This window comes from Scardinius erythrophthalmus (assembly GCF_964197995.2).
Source record: "Scardinius erythrophthalmus genome assembly, chromosome: 15".
Classification (NCBI taxonomy): domain Eukaryota; kingdom Metazoa; phylum Chordata; class Actinopteri; order Cypriniformes; family Leuciscidae; genus Scardinius; species Scardinius erythrophthalmus.
This window is the reverse complement of record NC_138235.1, coordinates 25,552,763-25,574,975: the sequence shown is the minus strand read 5'-3', so window position 1 is coordinate 25,574,975 and position 22,213 is coordinate 25,552,763. Positions and strand designations below refer to the sequence as shown.

Below are 22,213 nucleotides of genomic sequence, written 5' to 3'. Positions count from 1 at the left end.
AAAGAAAGATACTTTGTACATAAACAACACAAAAATGCTATATTTTCTTAAAATGTATCTATACGAATAATCAATTAACTCGCATTAATTTAAGTTAAATTAGTTAAACAAGTTAAAATAAATTAAATTAACAAATATTATATGTTTGGAAATAAACGTGTACAAAAAAGTTGTTTCAACTCCATGTACATTTTAACAAATTTCCATCAAAAGATACATTATGTGCGGACGATGACAGATCTTTCGTCTCATTATAATATTAATGAGTCCATGAGGCAGCACGCGATTGGCTGCAGCGCTGGGTCAGAGTTCGTATCCGCGTTAGCGCTGACGTTGTCCAAAGGAGGAAAATGGCGATAGGTTGCTTGTCAATGAGGGACACCGCGACTCTTGCAACATTAACCTGCAAAAGACGGCGTGCTACAATGATTCCCACATTGTCTGGCGGGTTCAGCAAAAGCACTTTGTTTGTTTTATCCGTGGCGTTAATGTTGCAGGTAGTTTTAGGAAACGGAAAGACTCTCGTTCTGCTGGACAATCCCAACATTAGAGACACTCATTCAATCTTCTTCCGCAGTTTAGCAGGTGAGCTACACATTATAGGATTTTTGTTTATTTATTTATTAAAACACACCAGAAAATACGTTTAATATGTTAATTTATATGCGATATGAGTTGAAGATGCATGAATATGTGACTCTGAGTTATTGCACCAGCATGCCTGTACTGACACAGAAAGCTATTGTACGTTTCTTAATTGTTTGAACCCATAATTACATTGTTGTTCACAGATCGTGGGTTTGACCTTTCCTTCAAGACTGCTGATGATCCTGGTCTCTCTCTGATAAAGTATGGCCAGTTCCTCTACGACCATCTCATCATTTTCTCTCCATCAGTGGAAGGTGAAGCCTGTTATAGTTAACATGAATTTCATGTCGTGCTGCCATTTTTATGCTTGAATAACCATCTTATGTTTACAAATTCCCAATGGAACAGATTTTGGGGGCAACATCAACGTAGAGACCATTACGGCCTTCATTGATGGTGGAGGAAATGTTCTTGTTGCTGCCAGCTCTGATATTGGTGAGTGCTGCATTGGTTTTGCAAATGTGTGTACACATACTGGCCCTTTGATCATGTCAATGTAATCCTTTTACCACTATGACTCTGGCAGGTGACCCTCTGAGAGAGCTAGGCAGTGAATGTGGGATTGAATTTGATGAGGAGAAAACCGCTGTCATTGACCACCATAACTATGATGTTTCTGATCCTGGCGAGGTAAGTAATGGAATGAGGAAAAATAGAGCTTCAAACAATTTATATAAAATGAAATGTTCAACATGAACATGAAATAAAAATGGACTATTTTTTTTCTTAACGCTCTCTTCTAGTATTATTGTCCATGATTTTTCAGTACACTAAATTCAAGTGAGAAAAAGTTTGGGGAATTTCATAATGTAATTATTTGCATAGTCTCTGGAATGATTTTTTGCTTTATCTGATGTCACCTACTGTAGACTGTTTGGCTTTAACCAATAGCAAGATGGCCATTAAGTCATTGGTTTAAGCCAGGGATGCCCAACATTTTATTTCCAGCCGAATCACTTTGATTTAAAATAATTCCTTGAAGTACCCCATGCATTTTAAAATTAATATTTCAATAATTTAACAACATTTAACAATTTTACTGTTCTCTGATATTGCTTAATGGTCACATGACGTGTATGTAAACAAATACAATTATAATTTTCTTTTTTTTTTAGTAAATCCAGTTTTTTGTTTTATTATGAAAATTAGGTGTAAAAAAGATTATGGCAACAATAAAAAATAATAATTGATATATTATATAATAAAGATATATTATATACTTCAGGGTGAATTTGACCTTGGAATTAAAATGGGTTGCTATTTCGTGTTAAATTAATATAGCAATTATTTTACTCTCTTGACATTTACACCACAGTTTCAAATCTTTGTTTTAAGCCTTATCATTTGTATTAAGGTTGAATTCTTTATTTTTGTACAGCACACACTGATTGTTGCAGATCCAGAGAATCTTCTTAAAGCCCCAACTATAGTTGGCAAGCCCACTGATAAACCAGTCCTGTTCAAAGGTGTTGGGTAAGGGGTCTCTTAATACCCTGTTACTTGCTTATTGTAAAAATGTAATTAATCCAATTACAAGTTACCTCTTTTCCTCAGCATGGTGGCTGACCCAGATAACTCTCTGGTGCTGGACATTCTGACAGGATCCTCTACCTCTTACTCCTATTTCCCTGATCGTCCCATCACACAGGTCAATATTTCAAAATGTGGTGCTTGAGAACAGCCAAAATCTTTTAATGTCACATTTTTGATAAATTCATTCGCTCTCACCTCTGTTCCCTTTTTGCTTTCCAGTATCCTCATGCAGTTGGAAAGAACACCCTCCTGATTGCCGGTCTGCAGGCAAGAAACAATGCGCGTGTGGTTTTCAGCGGGTCTTTGCACTTCTTCAGTGATGCTTTCTTCAACTCCCCCGTGCAGAAGGCTGCCCCTGGGTCAAAGAGGTCTGTTATGCTGCATTGCTATATATTCAGACATTAAAGGTTGTATCAGCTATTTCAGGCCCAAACATAAATGATCACATTCATCTAATCTTTCACATGTTATGAGGTTTTGCGCTCGTGCACTGTTTTTGTGTGCAGATCTCAGAGCCTAGGCTGCCTACAAAGACGTGTTTTTTTGACGGCATGCTTATGGGGCGGGCAGCTAGCGGATCGTTAGGAAAGATTAGATGAATGTGATCATTTATGTTTGGGCCTGAAATCGCTGATACAACCTTTAAAATACATTGTGACATTAGGTTGAAATATGTATTTCTGATCGGCCAATATGGCCGATGCTGAAAAAAAGTTGATGGGCCAAATATGATATAACGCTATTTATTTTAAAGATGGTAAATAACACATGCATAGCAATAGAAAATATTTACATATTTACTAAATTAGAAGGAAGTAATTGAAAAATATATATAGTTCTGAAAAACAATACTTTGACCTTGGCAAAAAATACATCTCTAAAATAAACAGATTGAAACTTTATATAGAAACTTCTTGATTCTCTAATGCTATTATAGTATTTTCCACAAATAAAGAGATGGATAAAAACATGAATAACAAGTAAACACTGTAACCAGCAGTGCTCTCAGTAATTTGATAAATCTGTGTAATAAATGGGTAGGGCTTATTTACATACAGTAAATATGATATGAATGATAGCGGCTAACTGAATATAGCAGACCATTGTTTGAAGGAAATATCGGAGTATGTCTGTTATAAGTCTTATTTAAATGATATAGATGCATATTTGCTGAATGCTGCTAACACTGAGAAAGTATTAGTGTTTGTTTGCATGTTTATTACTAATAACAAAAAAGCAAATGCTGTAATAATACATTTTTCATATGCCATTCACTTATTGGCCAAACAGAAAAACTTAATGGCCAATGCCATTGATCATTAAAAATGCCAAATATCGGTTGATATATTGACCATGACGATATATTGGTCAGCCAATAAAATCTATTCTTTTATGTTTGATCAGTTGTGAAGTTAAGGCCTTCAGCTTAACTAACTGTGCCATGCTGAAGTTTCTCCATTTGTTTTGCATTTTTATAATGCATGATGTGTATATTCTTAGATATGAACAGACTGGTAACCAGGAGCTGGCTGAGTCCCTGTCCCGCTGGGTGTTTAAGGAGGCTGGTGTTCTGAGGGTTGGGGCGGTTACCCATCATCCAGTTGGAGAGAGCACACCACCCGCTGCCTATACCATCACTGACCTTGTGGTGAGGCATAGCATATACAGCAAATATTTTGCTTGCTAATTCTGAAGAATGTTTTGCTTAGAAATGGACAAACATTCACTTTTCTTTTAAAGAAACATAGTATGCTCAACAAACAGAGCAATTTGACTTACTACTACTGTGTGCATTGTCTCTACAGGAATACAGCATTGTGATTGAGATGCTGTCTGGTGGAAAGTGGGTGCCCTTTGATGGAGATGACATTCAGCTGGAATTTGTCAGAATTGATCCATTTGTTAGGACCTACCTCAAGAAAAATGGTATGTCATTATTATAAGTGCATGTACACCACTGTTGAAAAGTTTAGGGTCAGTAAGATTTTTTTTTCTAATACTTTTGTTCAGCAAGGATGCATTAAATTGAGCAAAAGTCACAGTAAAGACATTTATGTTACAAAAGATTTCTATTTTAAATAAAATATTTCTATAAAAACTCTCTATTCATCAGAGTCCTGAAAAAAAAAAAATCCACAAATGTTTTCAACAATGATGAGTGTTTCTTGAGCACCAAATCAGCGTATTAGAATGATTTCTGAAGGAATATGTGACACTGAAGACTGGAGTAATGATGCTGAATATTTCACAATATTGCTGCTTTGTATTTTTGATCAAATAAATGCAGCTTTGGCTGAGAGTAAGAGACATCTTTCAAAAACATCTTACTGATCCTAAACTTTTAAATGATAGTTTGTTAATGATGAATGGCATTAAAAATATATTTACACCTTGTTTAGGTGGAAAATACAGTGTACAATTCAAGCTTCCAGATGTATATGGAGTTTTTCAGTTCAAAGTTGACTACAACAGACTTGGCTACACACATCTCTACTCCTCAACCCAGGTGAGATTCAAAATTCATTTCAAAACTTTCTATATATTTCAGGTTCTCAACATTTCCGCAGCGATTTATTCACTCTTGATATTTACTGATATTATTTCTGTGTGTGTGTTATTCCACAGGTTTCTGTCCGTCCACTGCAACACACCCAATATGAGCGCTTCATCCCCTCTGCCTTTCCATATTATGCCAGTGCCTTCTCTATGATGGCAGGACTCTTTGTCTTCAGTGTCGTCTTTCTGCATATGAGAGAAAAAGAGAAGTCTGATTAAAATGAGTACCAGTAATGAGGAGTACAAGAAAATGATGAAAAAAAGATGTGCTCTAGACCTCTAGCAGTCATGAGATCTGAATTATGTTGGCATGGGCTCATTTTGGTGAGTTGGTTGGTGTACCATTACAAAAAAAAAAAAGAAACTGTAAATTGTTCTTTGGAGGGGGCTTGGGTAATCTGACAAAATATGTTTCTGGTTTGCAATTTGGTTATTTAAAATGATTTTGGGGCACTCTTCTTTTATTTGTATAAAATGCAACTTGAATTGGTTTTTATTATACAGTGTGCACTGATGTTTCAGCTCTTGCTATGAATAGATTGTTTTGAAATCTACCATTTGTAAAAAGAGGAATGGATGCTCCAAATGTGGTTGAAACACCTGAAGGCAGTAAAGTTTTAACATTCCACCACTACCCTTTTTCTGCTCTGTTCAATTGCATCACTTTTGAAAGTGCCTGATTCTATTCATGATGGTTTCAGGTGTTATAAATAGTTTTTACTGACTTACTGACTGAGTTTATTTTATTTGTGACCTTATTCCTTTAAATTCTTAAATACATGGGATAGTATGAATGTGACAATAGAGTATACAAACACTGTATATACACAGATAGTATGCATAATCATTTTTTAAAAATACATTAATTGATGCACTACTGTTCAAATTTTGGGCGTTTTGAAAGAAATCTATTGTGCTCAGAAAGGCTGCATTTATTTGATTAAGAATACAATAAAAAACAGTAGACTAATATTGTAAAATGTTATTACAATTTAAAATAACTTCTATTTCTAGAAACAAAAACAATTTTAAAATGTAATTTTATTCTGAGATGACAGATCAGAATTTTTAGCAGCTGTTTCAGTGTCACATAATCCTTCAGAAATCGTGTTTTTATTGTAATACATTTAAGGATTTTATAATGGGTTGAAAATTTAAAAGAGCAGCATTTATTAGAAATATAAATATTTTGTAATGCTATAAATGTTTACTAAATAAAAGTATTAGATTTTTTTTTATCTTCTTGAAACCAGACGTTTGAATAGTAATGTACATCATTAACACCCTTGTTTGTATGATGTATGGTGATATCATCAGCATTTTGTACCTCAAACTCGCATTCACATCGGTTGTTTGCTAGAACAGTTCAATTTTGTGTTATCCGTATAATAATAAAAAACATTTCTTTGCACGTTTATGTAAAGACAAGAATTGATATACAAATCTACATAATCATTTCGTGTATAAAATATTCCTCATTTGTAAGTCGTGTTGGACAAAAGCGTCTGCTAAATATCTAAATGTAAGCAGTCTTCCTAGGATAGTTAGATTTCTTGGCTACAAACTGTTATATTTAATTTTATTAAAAATGGGTAATTTTAACTTTTAGCCAGACAAAAATGTGAGATTACGTGCTTGATGAATGACGTATAATTAAACCGACATAGATCGTAGTCTTTACGTAGCGACTTGGTAGAAACGTACGTTTTTAAAACAAACAGTTGTTACAAAATTCAAGATTGAAATATGACCGCGTGTAATTTAAGTTGTAGAACAAAACTCGAAAGTCTCTTCAAGTAATGACAACAGACCTTACGAAACGAAAACCGCAAGAACTACAAATGAACGTCATCACTAAGCTCGTGGCCCGTGGTCACAACACGAGTCGGGAGCGCGCGTCAGCTGACACCCGCAGAAAGAGCAGAGCCAGACATGGATCAACTCAAAGTCAAAGACAGGATCCTCGAAAACATCTCCTTTTCCGTCAAGAAGGTAAGAAACTCTATACATGCACCGAGGATATATATCGACCTTTTCTAGATTATAATTTGAAGGTTAGTTTGAGATTTTTGCTGTTTACGCTATCAAAATAGTTGGGCCTCCCTCCCCCTCCTGCTATGTTTTGGTGAAGACAAACGCCTTGGCATCTTAAGAATAACATCCAGTGTTTTCAATTCAAGGTTTAAGGAATACCAGGTTAGCCAGTCAACTGTCTCTGCACTAGATTGACTATTCTAGTTTATAGTGTGTATTTATAGCGTAGTTAATATCTGTTTATCAGTAAAATTACATGAAAGGGATACAGTCATTTTAGGCTTTAGTCAAGTAAACTCTTCTTCACTGCATGTGCATCATAGACACATTAAAACTGTGACACTATGGCCCTGTCAAGAAGTCCTGTGATCAAATGAGGTCCTATTAATAGGACAAACATAGCTTGCTATTGCTACTTATTTTATGGGTCCATCCCAGGTCATCCTGTCTTTTTGTTCTGTATAAACTTACTGATTCTTTGCTGTTTGCAACGTTAGAATGTTTGTTCTTTCTTTCTTTCTTTCTTTCTTGGTCTGTCTTTTGCACCTGTGATTCAGGATAGTAGTGACTTACACACCCTGCCGCCTTTAGACTTAGTCATTCAGATTTTAGCTCATCAGGTGCTTGGCATTAGTACGTTCTCATGGATTTATGATGGACTTACAAATCATAAAGCCCCACTTTCTTCAGTGAATCACATAATGCGGTGAATTTCGAAAGAAAAGTTTATATTTCTTTATATTTTATACATTTCAGGTTGTTCATCCAGAATGATAAGGAATGCTTGGAATGTCATGGCTGTGTGCGCTTCAGAAATTTACCAGACAGGATGAGCATTTTTCATTCATGTTCATGTGATCATTCTTTAACAATTTGTAACATTTGATCTGCAGTTGCAGAGTTACTTTGCCGCCTGTGAGGATGAGACGCCAGCTATCAGAAATCACGACCGGGTTCTTCAGCGTTTGTGTGAACACCTGGATCACGCTCTACTTTATGGGTTAGACAGACTGCACCACAGCCTTTGAAAATTCAAATACTTTTTAAGTAGACATTTTGAAGCACACAGGTCTTCTCTTTTTTCTGTGTCTTGAAGGTTGCAGGACATCTCATCAGGTTACTGGGTCCTCGTATTACACTTCACACGGCGAGAAGCCGTCAGACAGATTGACGAACTCCAGCACATAGCTACCAATCTTGGCAGAAGTAAGACCAAAACCTTTACCGCCCGATTCTGTGATGTGCTTTATAATGGTTTATAATGGTACACTACTGTTCAAAAGTATGGGTTCAGTGAGATTTTTTTTTTTTGCAGATATATTAAAGGGTTAGTTCACCCAAAAATGAAAATTCTGTCAGTAATCACTCACCCTCATGTTGTTCCAACCCGTAAGACTTTTGTTCATCTTCGGAACACAAATTAAGATATTTTTGATGAAATCTGAGAGCTGGATCACTTCCTCCATAGGCCTCTATGTTATTGAAACTGGCCATCCCAGAAAAGTTTGTAAAGACAATGTTTAAAATAGTCCAAGTGACTACAGTGGCTCAACCACAAGTTTATCAAGCGACGAGAATACTTTTTGTGCACAAAACCCCCCTAAAAATAACGACTTTATTCAACTATTAATTTTTTTCTGTGTGGGCCTCTGATGTGAGTTCACGTAGTGTAGTAACGTCAGCACGTAGGCTCACTATTGGCCGACGCTGGTCATGTGTGTGATGCTGAACTCACTCAGAGGCCCACATAGAAGAAAATGAATGGTTGAATAAAGTCGTTATTTTTGTTTGTTTTTTGTGCACAAAAAGTATTCTCGTCGCTTGATAAACTTATGGTTGAGCCACTGTAGTCACTTGGACTGTTTTAAACATTGTCTTTACTAACTTTTCTGGGATGGCCAGTTTCAATAACATAGAAGCCTATGGAGGAGTTAGACAGCTCTCAGATTTCATCAAAAATACCTTAATTTGTGTTCCGAAGATGAACAAAAGTCTTACGGGGTTGGAACAACTTGAGGGTGAGTGATTACTGACAGAATTTTCGGGTGAACTAACCCTTCAAGATGCCTTGTTTCACGTAGTTAACTATGACTGCTGTGTTGTTGTTCCACAGGTCGTGCCTGGCTCTACTTGGCACTCAGTGAAAGTTCTTTAGAAAGCTACCTCCGACTTTTTCAAGAGAATCAAGGACTGCTCCATAAATACTATTACAAGTGAGTGACTTGGAGATAATATGTATTATTGTTCTTCTGTGGTTTCAGATCATAAAAGTGCTTCCTTTAAGCGGTCATCTGATTTTTGTGGTATGTTTCCTCCTTTACAGAAATGCGTTGGTTTGCAGTCATGATCATCTCACTCTGTTTCTTACACTTGTCTCTGGGCTGGAGTTCATCCGCTTTGACCTTGAACTGGTATTTCTCTTCATTCATTTTCCAGTCTAGAATTAGATTGGCTGTTCCACTGTATGTCCTAGACATGAAGTATCTGCCTAATAGTGCAAGAACTGACTGCTCTTTACAAGCTGTTTCAAAATAGTATGAGAAATATGAGAGAGTGTATCATTTAGGTGCTCTGACAGGTCAGAAAGTTTTTTTTGTCACCTTTTTATCAGTCCTATTCCTTCAATAGTTCATTTTTAAATATCCCTGCAGTATCTCTATCTCTCACCCTATCTCTCTCTCTCTCTCTCTCTCTCTCTCTCTCTCTCTCTCTCTCTCTCTCTCTCTCTCTCTCTCTCTCTCTCTCTCTCTCTCTCTCTCTATCTCTATCTCTATCTCTATCTCTATCTCTATCTCTATCTCTCTCTCTCTCTCTCTCTCTCTCTCTCTCTATATATATATATATATATATATATATATATAATATACAATATACTGCAGGTCTATTTAAAAATGTATATTATTATATCATTGTATATATATTATATATCATTGATATCTTCATGTCCTAATAATGGTTAACTTTTTAATTTGTGACAGGATGTGCCATACCTGGATGTTGCTCCTTACATGCCAGAGTACTACAAACCTCAGAATCTGCTGGATTTTGAGGAGAGGTTGCCAAGCTCTGATAGCCTGTCACTGCACTCTTTCACTTCCCTCACCTCCACAAACCTTGAGTGGGACGACAGCGCCATTGCCCCATCCAGTGAAGGTGAGCTGCTTGGATTCAATTCTCCATCTTTTTCTCCCACTGTGTTTTTTACTATTCCAACCTCTGTGTCTTATTTTCACACTTTTTTATATTGTCTTTCTCTTTTCTTCTTTCTTTTACAAAGTGGCATATTTCCATTGATATAATTCATTATTCTGCACCAGGATGACAGTTATCTTTAAGATTGTTTATATGAAAGATGAGGACAGTGTCAGTGAGTGCTCAATAATCTGTGACCATTATCTTCACACATTAATGCTTTCATTTAATTCAGTGACACATTTCACAGCTCATTATGTCACAATGTCTCATTCAGTTTTTATTAGTTCCTGTCATATGCCAAGTTTCACACACACTTTTGATCTCTTACAGTTTCTGTCCTTCTTTCATTCACTTCATCATTCTTTCCTGCCTATTGATGAGTCTTATTTTTCCTTTTTTAGATTATGATTTTGGTGACATCTTCCCTGTGTTGCAGTCATTGCCAAGTGCAGACTGGGAAGGTGGGACATGGTTATTTCCCCCTTCCCCAATCTAACGTTTGCAATCCCATACAATCCATCTTTGCAAAGCTACTAACCAGAATTGCGCATGTCTGTTTCACTCAGTGCACGTTTGTTTCATGCGCAGAATCTGTTATATGCAATGTGCTTGTGAAGGGTTCATAGATGGGTTGCTGGTGCCTATGGTCTGTATTAGACTAAACAGAACCCAACCCTTCGCTGATGCAGGGTCTTTTGGGATGGTACTAAAACATACACAGTGCCTGATGCAGCTGAAACTCGCTGTCTGGTGATGGATTGGGTTTTCTGCCATTGCACCTGCAGCAGTGTGGCAGCTGGTTTGCATGTTTTCTGCTTGGATTTTAACCAACTGCTTCCAGTCCTAAATTCTATGGCAAATATCAGTCATAACTTAATGATTATGAAATGCTGACTGTAATAGCCAAATAGCAGTCTTTTAAATGTAGAACAAGTCTTTGCTTGCATGATATTAAATTATTTGTTAGGATGTAAAAGTTTAATATACTTATTTTTAGTTTAATTCATTGTATTTAATGCAGATATGACACTAAAGTAATTTTAACATCAAAATTATATTTAATCCTCTTTTAGTCATTGCAAGAGCTTCAGCACATGTCTGTCTTCAGTACTGCAATATATTTATGTATAAGGCAAATATCAGCAAATTAACAGCAAAAAAAGTGATTTAATAATTTGCAGTGTCTGTGATTATTTTCCCATAATTTTTAGATAAATAAAAGGATGAAATGGAAGTAGCTGGAAAGCTAAGTTTTTCTAAACAACTTACATTTGTTGGATTTCTCTGTGCTTTCGTCATGATTCAGTAGCTGTTTATCCTGCCTGCTAATACCTGCATACTAATACCTGCATGTCTAAGATGGTTGTTTCCTGTTGTTTTCTGACAGAGGGAGACTTGACCGATCCAGTCAGTGGGCCCCGTTCCTCAGGATCGGACCCTCAGACTGTTGTCAGTGACTGTGTGGTGATCAGGCCCTCTGCACGCACCATCAGGACCACGTCTCTGTCGCGAAGCCCTACGTTTCGGCACAATCCCTTCAAAGAGGGCTCAGACACTAACACTTCTGCTGATGTCACCCCAGTGCACATGTCTAGCCGTCATGCTTCCACAACAGGAGAAGATGCTGAGATCACCAGCACTGAGCTGGAAGTCATTAGGTGTGTTTGGAGCATTAGAGCTAATGGTGTAGGATTACAGTAGTGGCAATTACACATTATTCGTTGAAAGGGTGAAGTGTGTCACTAAAACAGTAAACCTTTTATAGGCTAACTTCCCAAAGACTGTAAACACATTTAGAAAAAAAAAAAATTGCGAGCAGTTTGAGAAGTCAAGTAAGTCTGTAATGCTCGGATCTGTTAGATGGGGGTCGGCGATATGACCAATAACTTGTATCACGATATGACAATATGACTACGTTTATTTCACGATAACGATATAGTTATTTTAGCTTTAAATAGTTTTTGGTATAAAAATTTAATTTAAAGTCCCCGTGAACCGGAAGTTGCAAACGACTTTTCTCCAGTATTGTGATGTATTTCCAAGTGAAACAGAATATTGAACAGAGGGCAGGGTTTTACTTAGCACTCCTCCTCTCCATCTCTCATAGCAGACTAACGGTTTGAGGGGAGTGGTTAAGCGTTTTCAACCCAAGCCGTCAAACCTACGTCATCAGAAAAAGACGCCATTCCAGACCGGAAGTAACTTCAGATTTTGATTAAAGATTACCATGGTAAATTTTTTTTATATATTTTTATTTACTTGCACGGATTAATTGTTCACCACAAGACTAGTAATATGCGCTAACAAAGTAAATAGGGTCTATTTTGATTTCACTGGGACTTTAAAAGTGACATATTACGCCCCCTTTCACAATATGTATTATAAATCTATGGTGTCCCCAGTGTCTGTGAAATTTCAGCTCAAAATAACCCCCAGATCATTTATTATAGTTGCCCCTTTTTGGTTGTGATCATCATCGCAACATTTTTGTGTGTGTCCCTTTAAATGCAAATGAGCTGCTGCTCCCCGCCTCCGTTCAGAACGGCCGATCCTTTACACGAGCAATAACAATTGCGAATTTCAGTCAAATCTCAGAAATAACCCTTAGTGGAATGCAGCCTTACAGAGAGACTCAGGAAGAGGTTAAACTTTTAGACTGCAACTGGACGTTTCTGAATGGTTAAGTGGATACATTGATGTAGTTGTTGTGGAGTTACATTGATTAATCTAATCGACTTTCATGTACTGTCATGTTTAGCTTTTACACAAGTTGACAGTTCCCTGAGGTCTTTATAAGACAGCTGTGACATTTTTTGGTCAAATAGTGTTCAGTGCTCTGCTCGTCTGTGCAGCAATGACAGAACAGTTTGCATGCTTTGCTCCAACTTTTAACATTGCGTTAGAACTGGTTACACTGTTGTAAACCAAATATCGGTGCTGGGGGTCTATTTCATTAGTGTCTTTGTTCTATTGTAGTTTTTTGTCCTATTGCTTTTAATTATTTTCTTTGTTCACTGTATTTTATCACTGACAGTTTACTTGTCTTCAGTGAGCTTGAGTTTTTTTTTTTTTTTTTTTTTTGCTTATGTTAGTTAGGCTAGTATTATTTTTTTATGTGATCGTTAACTTGGTGATGAGATTTATACAATTTAAAGGGGACATATCATGAAAATCTGACTTTATCCGTGTTTCAATTGAAAATGATTTTTGCAATATTTGGTACCACTAATGCCACAGAAGTGACACACTTCACCTTTAAACTCCACTTACATATAGTGTTCTTGTTTCTTATTTACCAATGACACTATGCTAAATAGGTTTAACATTAGGTAGAGGAATGGATCATTTCCCTGTTTTGTTTTCATAAATATATCTTTGTGCGACAGAATGGCAAGGCGCAGAAGGCCTGGTAAGAAACGACGGGGAAGAGGGTCGACAGACTCTGTGAGCAGTGAGCAGAATATCATCTCTCCTGACACTGAGGAATCCCTTCAGATAGTGGTTGAGAGAGACATAGTAGACAAGCTTAACGTGGACAGTCGGGGTCCTCTGGAGGGGCCAGACGGTCCTGGGGCCGAGTGCATGATGAATGGGAGACAAGGAGACAATGAAGACCTGGAGGCAGGACTGAGGCTCCCTGAAATGACGGACACTTCTATGGACAGTGTGGGCCAACCCCTCCGTGACGTCATGGACAGGCTGAACGGTTCTCTGGATGGAGAGAGCTGGCAACCACGTGAAGGTGAGGAGGGAATATGCACTAGTCACGATGAACCCCCCCATCAGCGGCCCTTTCGAGAGGACTCGGGCGGTGAACCTCCGGACCCAAGCCGTTGCTTCCTGCAGGCCCCCCTGCCACCTGCAGACTTCTACTGCTTTACCTCCCAGAGTCCAGACCCTGCTGCCTCGTGTGGTGGGCACAATGACTTTGCAGGGAATGGCGTGCCGCAGGATGTTCCTGTTGGCGATGAAGATGAGGGAGAAGCAGAGACAACAGGCGCAAGGCAGGATCCCTCCATCCCAATAGAGACGTCAGCTCAGGAGAAACAGAGTGAAGCAGAAGAAGAGCAGGAGGAGGATAAAGACTGTTCAATACAGAGCTCCCATGCTGCAGAGTTCAAGTGAGATTGTAAACTGTGGTTATCTTTTATCCAATGAGATTTTAGGCTTAGAAATAGCTCTAATAATGACACCATTTGTGATTTATTATGAGGTTAAGTTACTTGTTTTTGTTTGTTTGTACAGGGTGGATAATAATCACCTGCTGCTGCTCATGATTCATGTTTTCAGGGAGAATGAAGAACAGCTCTGTAAGGTAAAACTATATTCTATTTAATTAATATCACTAAATGGATACCTATGTATTTACAATTTTACATTGTTTCCAAGCTGCAGCTTACTAGTGCAAGAATTCTTGGCCACATCTCCTCATTTTTCCAATTTACTAAAACATTCTATGACATTTGTGACCCCCAGAATCAGATGGAAAAATCCAAAAAGGTATATACACATATATATACCCTGCCATTTAAAAGTTTGTGTCGGTAAGAGTTTTTGAAAGAAGTCTCCTATGCACCAAGGCTGCATTTATTTGAGCAAAAAAACAGTAATGTGAAATATTATTACAATTTAAGAGAACCGTTTTCTGTTTTAATGTATTTTAAAATGTAATTTATTCCTATGATAATAAAGCTGAATTCTCAGCATCAGTACTCCAATCTTTAGTGTCACATGATCCTTCAGAAATAATAATAATTTGTGGATATATATAATATTGCTCAAGAAACATTTCTCATTATTATCAATGTTGAAATGGTTGTGCTGCTTAATATTTTTGTGGAAACATGATACATTTTTTCAAAAAATTTTGATGAATAGTATAAATAGTCAATAAATGTCTTTACTGTCTCATTTCATCAATTTAATGTACCCTCTATGGAAAAAAGTAATTTATTTAAAAATACAACAACTTTTGAATGAAAGTGTACATGCACAATGGTTAATGGAAAAATTTGGGTATGACATAAACATACAATCATGAATCATGCATATACAAAGAGTAAGTATGCTACATCCTATTGTAGTGTGCATATTTTGAAACAGTTTGTGGTGAATGGTTTTGTGTCTGTGTAGTAAGAAATGTATATAGGCTAGTCCTGAAATAAGAGACTCTTGAAATTAATGAATGAATGAAATCTGGGAAATAATACAAGTAAACAAGACCCTACTTCAAATAAAATGGACCTACCTGTAATTAAACATTTTGTTTAATGCTTCTATTACATGAATGTGTAATATGATGAACACAGACATTCTAATGAAATGTTAAACGGTGCTATCCTATTGATTCTTTTGCATTTGTACATTTATTTCAGATGGTGAGAATGAGCACAGGCCACATGGAAGGAGATTTGCAGCCTCTGTATCTGCTGTTGACAGACTGCTACATTTACCTCTTGCGAAAAGGTCAGCAAATTTTCATTGGAAGAGCAGGACATTGTTAGGGACGTCTGCAAAAGTACTTGTTTGCATTTGTTGTTGTGTCCCATTGATTTTTCAGGGGCAGCAGAGAAGCCTTATAGTGTTGAGGAGGCAGTGTCTTATAATGAGCTTGACTACATCTCTGTGAGTAAACAATCTGAAGCCTAAATGATCAGTTTGACATGCTGCAGTGAGATTAGAGCCCTTGCTTGTGCCATAGGTGGGATTTCACCAGCAGACCATCACTCTGGTGTGCACTAACAGAAGACGGCAGTTCCTGCTGGACACAGCCGACTCATCTTTGACTGTGTGAGTTTTTTAAATTGAAGCATACATGTGAGATGAATTAGTATGCATGTCTTTGAAGAGGATCTCTTCTTGTTCTCTCCTCAGCTGGTTTCTGACTGTGCTAAAGGCAGCCATGGAAAACGGCTGTAGGGATCCTCCCTACCCCTCTGTTCTCACTGACGCCACCATGGAGAAACTTGCTCTTTCTAAGTTTGTATGCCAAGAGACACACTGTGAGGTAAATAGAGAAGATCTATCATCCTGAATAATGCATGAGACACTGGCAGACTCTGGCTCACTTTGCTGACTCTTCCTATAACAATTAAAGCATTTATAATGATCATACGGTTTAGGTTCTCAACTAGGTGGCCTCTGCAAACAATTAATATATTATTAAAATGAATATATTATTATTATTATTATGAATAGAATTGATATTATTAATTTTATTTGCTTTTAAATAATCGAATGTGATTATAATGCTAAAAAAAATTAAACCAAGAATGAATGCATTTTTTGTATCCCTCTTCAATAATTATAGTTTCTGTTTGTTTCCCAGTTCCTGTTTATAAATAAAAATCACAAATAGCATAATTACATGCTTTGTCATAATTATAGTAGGTTTTTTTTGGACTGAAATGATTTTTAAGGGAGGCCATTTGAGCTTGAATCATAATTATTATTATTCATTATTACACAATATATTTATACTTTAATGCATGAATTATTACATTTCAAAGATAATTTTTTTATAATTTAGCATCTCACACTTTTTTTTAAGTTAAAAATAATGTTATAGAGCCTTATAAAAACACAACATAATTTCTGTTCAAATTACCTGTTTTTGAAAGATATTTCAAAAGTACTTGGCACAACAAATAGTTAAATAAATGCACATGCTCGGACTGATGTTGTGCTAACTCTGTTTGTGTAGTTGTCGGAGATGAGCATCCGGCTGTATTCTCTGGTTCACTGGGAGGATCCCATGGATGTGACTGTGGCTTCTCCTACATCTCCGTCCAGATCCAGAGAATCCAGTAGCACTAAAGAGGGGCCACTGTTGTACCGGGCTGGGAACTCTTATTTGGGAAAGGAAGTGTGGAAAAGCTGTTACTTGGTTCTCAGGTACAAAAGGGTTTGGTGCTTTAAACTATTTGACAGTGCTTCAGCAAGCCGTTCATGTGTACTGAATCTTAATCTACTGTTCACCTGGCAGCAAAGGCATCCTGTATCAGTATGCAGAGAGAACAGATGTTACACCTTTGATGTCTGTGACCATGGGGTAAGCTTCCGCTGTAGTTCCAGCAGTGCTGGGTAGATTACTTACAAATCGAGGTCGGTTACTGACAGAGAAAAAAGATAAATTCCATTCTTCATTTTCAACAACATTAAAGGAGAACTCCGGTCAATTTTAACATTGAGCTCATTTTTTTGTACATTTGGAGTGCTGTCAATACAGAGAACAACGACAAAAATCGGTGTTGCCTACACCGAGTTATTCTATTTTTAAAATTTGCACCCTGTTGACTTCAATGGGGCAAGTATTAAACCTGCTTTTAGCCTCTTAACATCCTTGATGTGTCATTACAAGTGCACAGGTCATGTGAGTGATTCCTTCAGAGTGATCACGGGTGAATCTGACTGCAGTAGATGTGAAAGATATGAATAAAAATGATGTAATTTCAGCCAGCGCAAATACCTGTGTTTACATCCTGTTTTCGGTTGAAGTCCAAAGTAGTCGATTGCCGAGTTCACGCGCGTGATCATAGGTAACTAAACCTATGCGCGTGAACTCGGCAATCGACTACTTTGGGCTTCTACCGAAAACAGGATGTGTAAACAGGTATTTGCGCTGGCTTAAATAACATCATTTTGACATCAATGACACATCAAGGATGTTAAGAGGCTAAAAGCAGGTTTAGTACTTGCCCCATTGAAGTCAACAGGGTGCAAATTTTAAAAATAGAATAACTCGGTGTAGGCAACACCGATTTTTGTCGTTGTTCTCTGTATTGACAGCACTCCAAATGTACAAAAAAATGAGCTCAATGTTAAAATTGACCGGAGTTCTCCTTTAAGTGCATTAAATATTACATAATTTATTTTAATTTGAGGTTTTATGATTTAGCATTTTTATTAATTTTAATATAAAATGAACTTTAATTTTATTTATTATTATTATTATTGACTTCATTTTATATTGACTTATCTTATTACCTTAAAATTTAAGGGGGTACTTCAAGTAAACAAGTAAACCACTGACAAAAAAGTTGGGAAATCCCTGCATTGCATGCAAAGATGAAATGATGTGAATTTGTACATTTTAATGTTTTGGAAAGACAAAAGCCTTCCAATGACAGTCATAAATTGTTAAATAATTTAAATCATTAATGTGTTTGTCAGGAGCTGATAAGATATGCAATGTTGAGAAAACACTTAAAGGTGAATTGATTTCTGTAAATCCAGTGATCAAAAGCTGTGTGGGTCTCAGTTTTCAGTGATAGGCTCATGACTAGTGGCTGGTCCGTGTGAGCATTTCCACAAACCTGGAACACCTTCTGAATGTATATAAGCAGTAGGCTTTTTTTAGAAAGGAAAATGTTAAAGATAATAAAGATAAAAAGAAGTAGGGAGAATCAAAAAATTATAAATAAATACTTCCAAAGTAATCAATAAAAAAGTAACTGATTCCAAGTATTTTAAAATGTAATCTCATTTACTATTTTTGGAATCTGATTGATTACGTAATCCAGATTACATTACTAGTGCTGTGTTCCACTTCATAGATTTCACTCTTGGCAACTTAATATAAATATCACTGTGAAAGAAAGAAATATATCAATATGAAATATGCCCACTGTTTCTGCTGTAGGGGAGGGCACTGTGGAGGTTGCAGACGTTCAAACAGCACAGAGAAGCCTCATGCATTTCAGGTGATTCTGACGGATCATCCTCCATTAGAGCTCAGTGCAGAAAACGAACTGGAAATGGCCGACTGGATGCAGCTTCTCTGCCAGTCTGTCTCTAAAGGGGTGAGCGACCATCACACACATATTAACCTTTTTTTTTCTGGATGCATTTTCCCTGAAGATCTTGATTTATGTTTTTCAAAGCATTCTGGAGATCATTCAAGCATTCAAGATCTCTTTTGCAATTTTTTTGGGAAGTGTGACTAAATGCAACCGTTTGAGACTTCTTTCCATTCATGCATTTGCATCGAAATGCTTTCAGATTCGCCACATGACAATGTGTTATTGTTCCTCAACGGTTCCAGGCATGCCAACATTTGCATTTTAGTTGATGTTGTAGATGTTTTCTAAGACCAGCCTGACAGAATTAACCAGAATTCCTCAGATGTTGACCAAAACATGTTGTATATTTTTGTTTCTCAGATTATTCCACAAGGAGTAGCTCCTGCACCCTGTATTCCATGTTGCCTTGTGCTCACAGACAGGAAGTTGCTCACGTGTCACCAGGATTGCCAGACCAGTTTTTTCCGTTCTCTAGGAGGAGCTGATCTGAACGATGTCACAGCTGTTTGCCTGGAGGATGATAAAGAATACTGTGTCATTGTAAGTCTTTGTGCAGATTGTAGTGCGTAAGATGTCTCTGTGAACAGATGTTTGCTGTTTGTAGTTTCACATCTACAAATAGGCTGTTCCTTAGATTTTTTTTTTGTCGGTGTACTGTTTGAGGAAATGTGTGCTTGTCATTATGAATCACAATAGTTTATGAATGCGAAAGCTTGTAACTGTCTTTTTTTAAACTTGTGCACTCCTCACCCTTTGTTTCTCTCTGCAGGAATTTGCAGAAGACCGTGCTCACTTTCTCCCTCCATGGGTTTTGTATTTTAGCGGATGTGAGGAGCGAGATCGGCTACTAGCAGAATTGAGCCAAGCTTGGACTGCTGTTTACCAGGTGAAGAAACCACAAACATATTTACAAAAGTTTTTGTTACAAAAGATTTCTATTTCAAATAAATCCTGAAATATTAAGCAGCACAACTGTTTTCAACATTGATGATAATAAGAAAGGTTACATTTAGAACATCAAATCCGCTTAGAATGAATTCTGAAGGATCATGTGACACTGAAGACTGGAGTAATGATGCTGAAAATTCCTCTTTGAATAAATTACATTTTAAATATACACATTTTATTTTTGTTTCATTATTTATTTCATTAATTAACAGCCTGCATTTCTACACGTTTGTGCAGGTGACTTTGCCTCGTAAGCCGGTGTTAGACCCGTCGGTGCAGAAGAGGTGCAGGGAGGCGCTGGAGCTGATGAAGAGTGCCTGGCAGAGGAGTGACAGCCTTCACAGAGGTCGATCAGAGAGAGAACCATGGTGCTGACGACCTCTACATCACTACAGTGAGCCCCAGGATTGGATAGGACAACATTGGGAAGTCAGCTCACCAGCAAACCTACCGTTTACGTAGGTACAAGCAGACTCGGTGAGCTCTCCAGACCAAAGACAATATTGAACAAAGTGGGCTCATATAATATCAAACTACCGATAATAAAGCCTGACCTCGTTTACACTTGCCTTGCACAGATATTTAAGGAGTTAAGGCTTTTACAAGTGGAAGTCTGCTACAGGAAATCAAAAAGACACTCTGAGATCTAGTAGTTCTCTACCATTACATGCTTTTGGACTATAAAGAGTGTAAATGCATAGTCAAAGTTTTTTTTTTTTTTTCTAATTACACCTTTCTTCCTTGTATAAAGTCTATGGACAGACACTGTTCATGCCTGTACTGTATAAAGAGGTACAAACTGCTTTGTGAGCACTTGCGAAAGAGAATTTTAGTAATGTTTACACCATTGATAATATTTGGCTGCTTTAAAATAACCATTTGAAAGTATAACGGTTTGCATGGCAGCTTGGCACAGACACTCAAAACAGAGAGAAAGAAATAGGGGAAATTGGTCTGGATTTCATTTAGATATCTAATATCAATCAGTTCTGCTAACACTGGTGAGGTACCAGCATGTCAACGCCGTTATAATGGACTGAAGTAATTTGTTAGAATCTGGAGGTATTGAGATACTGTATTAGGGATCATACAATTATAATATGTCATTTTAAGTTATTAAGGCTCTTGCAACTAAAGTGACAATGTTTAGAAGTGAAGGAATCAATTACAGCAGAGTTGCACAAAGTTCAGAATTACACGTTTGTTGGTGTTCTGTTTGTACTTTTGTTGAAAGATAGGTTTGAAAGTTTTTTTCTTCTTTTTTTATCATGCCATTAAACGGATTTACGATCATACATAAGCATTCACAGCACAACTTTATCGGGTTTGAGAAAAATGTATTTATTTTTTATTTTCGTTCGCAATTGAATAGTCAATCAGGCATTTGGTAAAGTCGCACTCTTCGCAAGGTGTTGTCAGCTTTATCAAAGCCATTCCCAGTTCCGTACATTAAATATAATATACCATTTTCAGTGACACACTGTAAAGTTGTTTTAAGAATGTAGAGTGGTTTTAAAGAAAGCGAGCTTGTGGATCTTTGTCTGACTGTGATGAATGGAATCAGAAAGCAGAATCTCAGGTATGTGGAAGTTTGTTCCAGTCAACAGTGATTTTAACTAATACATTGCTGGACAATGATGGAATACAGTTGTTCATTAACAAGTGAAATGTGGTTTTATGTTTTTTTTTTTTTTTTTGTTTTTTTTTTAACTTTCAGTTCTTTTTTTATTTTTTGAAGGGAGTGACCAACAGTAGTCAATTATGTTGTTCTAACACTCTGTCTCAAATACACTAAATGCTGCATGTACATTTTGAAAGATGTCATTAATATGATAACAAATATAAATAAAAATGACTTTTTTTAAATGAGAAAAGGTATGAATAACATATCTGCATTTGTTGTGACATTGGTTTTTTGAAAGGAGTGAAACGCTCTGAGAAATTAGAATAATTCCTAAAATAAGACGAACAATTACAACAGTGGTATTTCAATCAAATAAAACGGGTGTCATGGCTCCATCTAATGGCAAAACATAATGAACTACTCCTATTTACAGTGACATTATCACACATTATTTGCATGCATTTAATTCCCATCAGAATTGGAACAAATGGCATCAGGACTATAGAACTAAAATCCTCTTGTAGCTTCTTACATTTGTTTCCTACATGCAAAAACACTTTATCCAATGTCTTTCAGACAAGGGCAATTAAACACTACCTGAATAGGTTAGTTCACAATAAAGTAACCAGATTCTAGCTTAACTTCAGTCATTCCTCTTTCCAAGGAACCCCTAGAATCTCTAGTGCTACTTTCCTTGTATGTAGATCCGTTGGTGGTGAGAAAGCATCTTAAAAAAAAAAAAGTTGTTTTGATATAAAAATAATGAGTCAGTTTCAATCTATGCTCTGACTTTCCTCTTGTTTGGTGGTGAATTTCTGCAGTCAGGTGGCATTGCTTTTTTCCAGTTACCCGTGCCTCTCTACTCCTGCAGTGC

General features: G+C 36.8%; 2 protein-coding genes across 9 annotated transcripts; both read left to right on the top strand.

Moving 5' to 3' along the window:
• Positions 1-290: 290 nt before the first annotated feature.
• On the top strand, positions 291-5,371 carry ddost (dolichyl-diphosphooligosaccharide--protein glycosyltransferase subunit (non-catalytic)). Its single transcript, XM_081386466.1, has 11 exons — positions 291-585; positions 792-902; positions 997-1,083; positions 1,175-1,278; positions 2,027-2,121; positions 2,203-2,296; positions 2,401-2,549; positions 3,682-3,829; positions 3,987-4,107; positions 4,581-4,687; positions 4,807-5,371. The coding sequence occupies exons 1-11, from the start codon at positions 351-353 to the stop codon at positions 4,954-4,956; spliced, it is 1,401 nt and encodes a 466-aa protein (XP_081242592.1). The 5' UTR covers positions 291-350; the 3' UTR covers positions 4,957-5,371.
• Positions 5,372-6,605: 1,234 nt separating this feature from the next.
• plekhm2 (pleckstrin homology domain containing, family M (with RUN domain) member 2) lies at positions 6,606-22,069 on the top strand. 8 transcript variants are annotated; one of them, XM_081386462.1, is made up of 21 exons: positions 6,608-6,729; positions 7,665-7,771; positions 7,868-7,977; positions 8,885-8,984; positions 9,095-9,182; positions 9,750-9,924; positions 10,368-10,427; positions 11,354-11,624; positions 13,353-14,087; positions 14,212-14,281; positions 14,443-14,466; positions 15,342-15,432; positions 15,527-15,591; positions 15,668-15,756; positions 15,841-15,973; positions 16,670-16,860; positions 16,952-17,017; positions 18,608-18,767; positions 19,128-19,307; positions 19,537-19,653; positions 19,953-22,069. In XM_081386462.1, the coding sequence occupies exons 1-21, from the start codon at positions 6,670-6,672 to the stop codon at positions 20,088-20,090; spliced, it is 3,030 nt and encodes a 1,009-aa protein (XP_081242588.1). In that variant the 5' UTR covers positions 6,608-6,669; the 3' UTR covers positions 20,091-22,069. The 8 variants fall into 8 exon arrangements, with proteins under 8 accessions (XP_081242587.1, XP_081242588.1, XP_081242590.1 ...); XM_081386458.1 differs by having other exon boundaries at positions 6,624-6,729; positions 14,356-14,466; XM_081386459.1 differs by having other exon boundaries at positions 6,629-6,729; positions 14,362-14,466.
• Positions 22,070-22,213: the final 144 nt, after the last annotated feature.

Bases quoted from the DNA above. Each gene is read 5' to 3' on its own strand.
- ddost (XM_081386466.1), top strand. From the start codon at position 351: ATGGCGATAGGTTGCTTGTCAATGAGGGACACCGCGACTCTTGCAACA. The intron at 586-791 runs GTGAGCTACACA...TGTTGTTCACAG, and splicing joins CTTCTTCCGCAGTTTAGCAG to ATCGTGGGTTTGACCTTTCC. The intron at 903-996 runs GTGAAGCCTGTT...CCAATGGAACAG, and splicing joins TTTCTCTCCATCAGTGGAAG to ATTTTGGGGGCAACATCAAC.
- plekhm2 (XM_081386458.1), top strand. From the start codon at position 6,670: ATGGATCAACTCAAAGTCAAAGACAGGATCCTCGAAAACATCTCCTTT. The intron at 9,183-9,749 runs GTATTTCTCTTC...AATTTGTGACAG, and splicing joins TCCGCTTTGACCTTGAACTG to GATGTGCCATACCTGGATGT. The intron at 19,308-19,536 runs GTAAGTCTTTGT...TTCTCTCTGCAG, and splicing joins ATAAAGAATACTGTGTCATT to GAATTTGCAGAAGACCGTGC.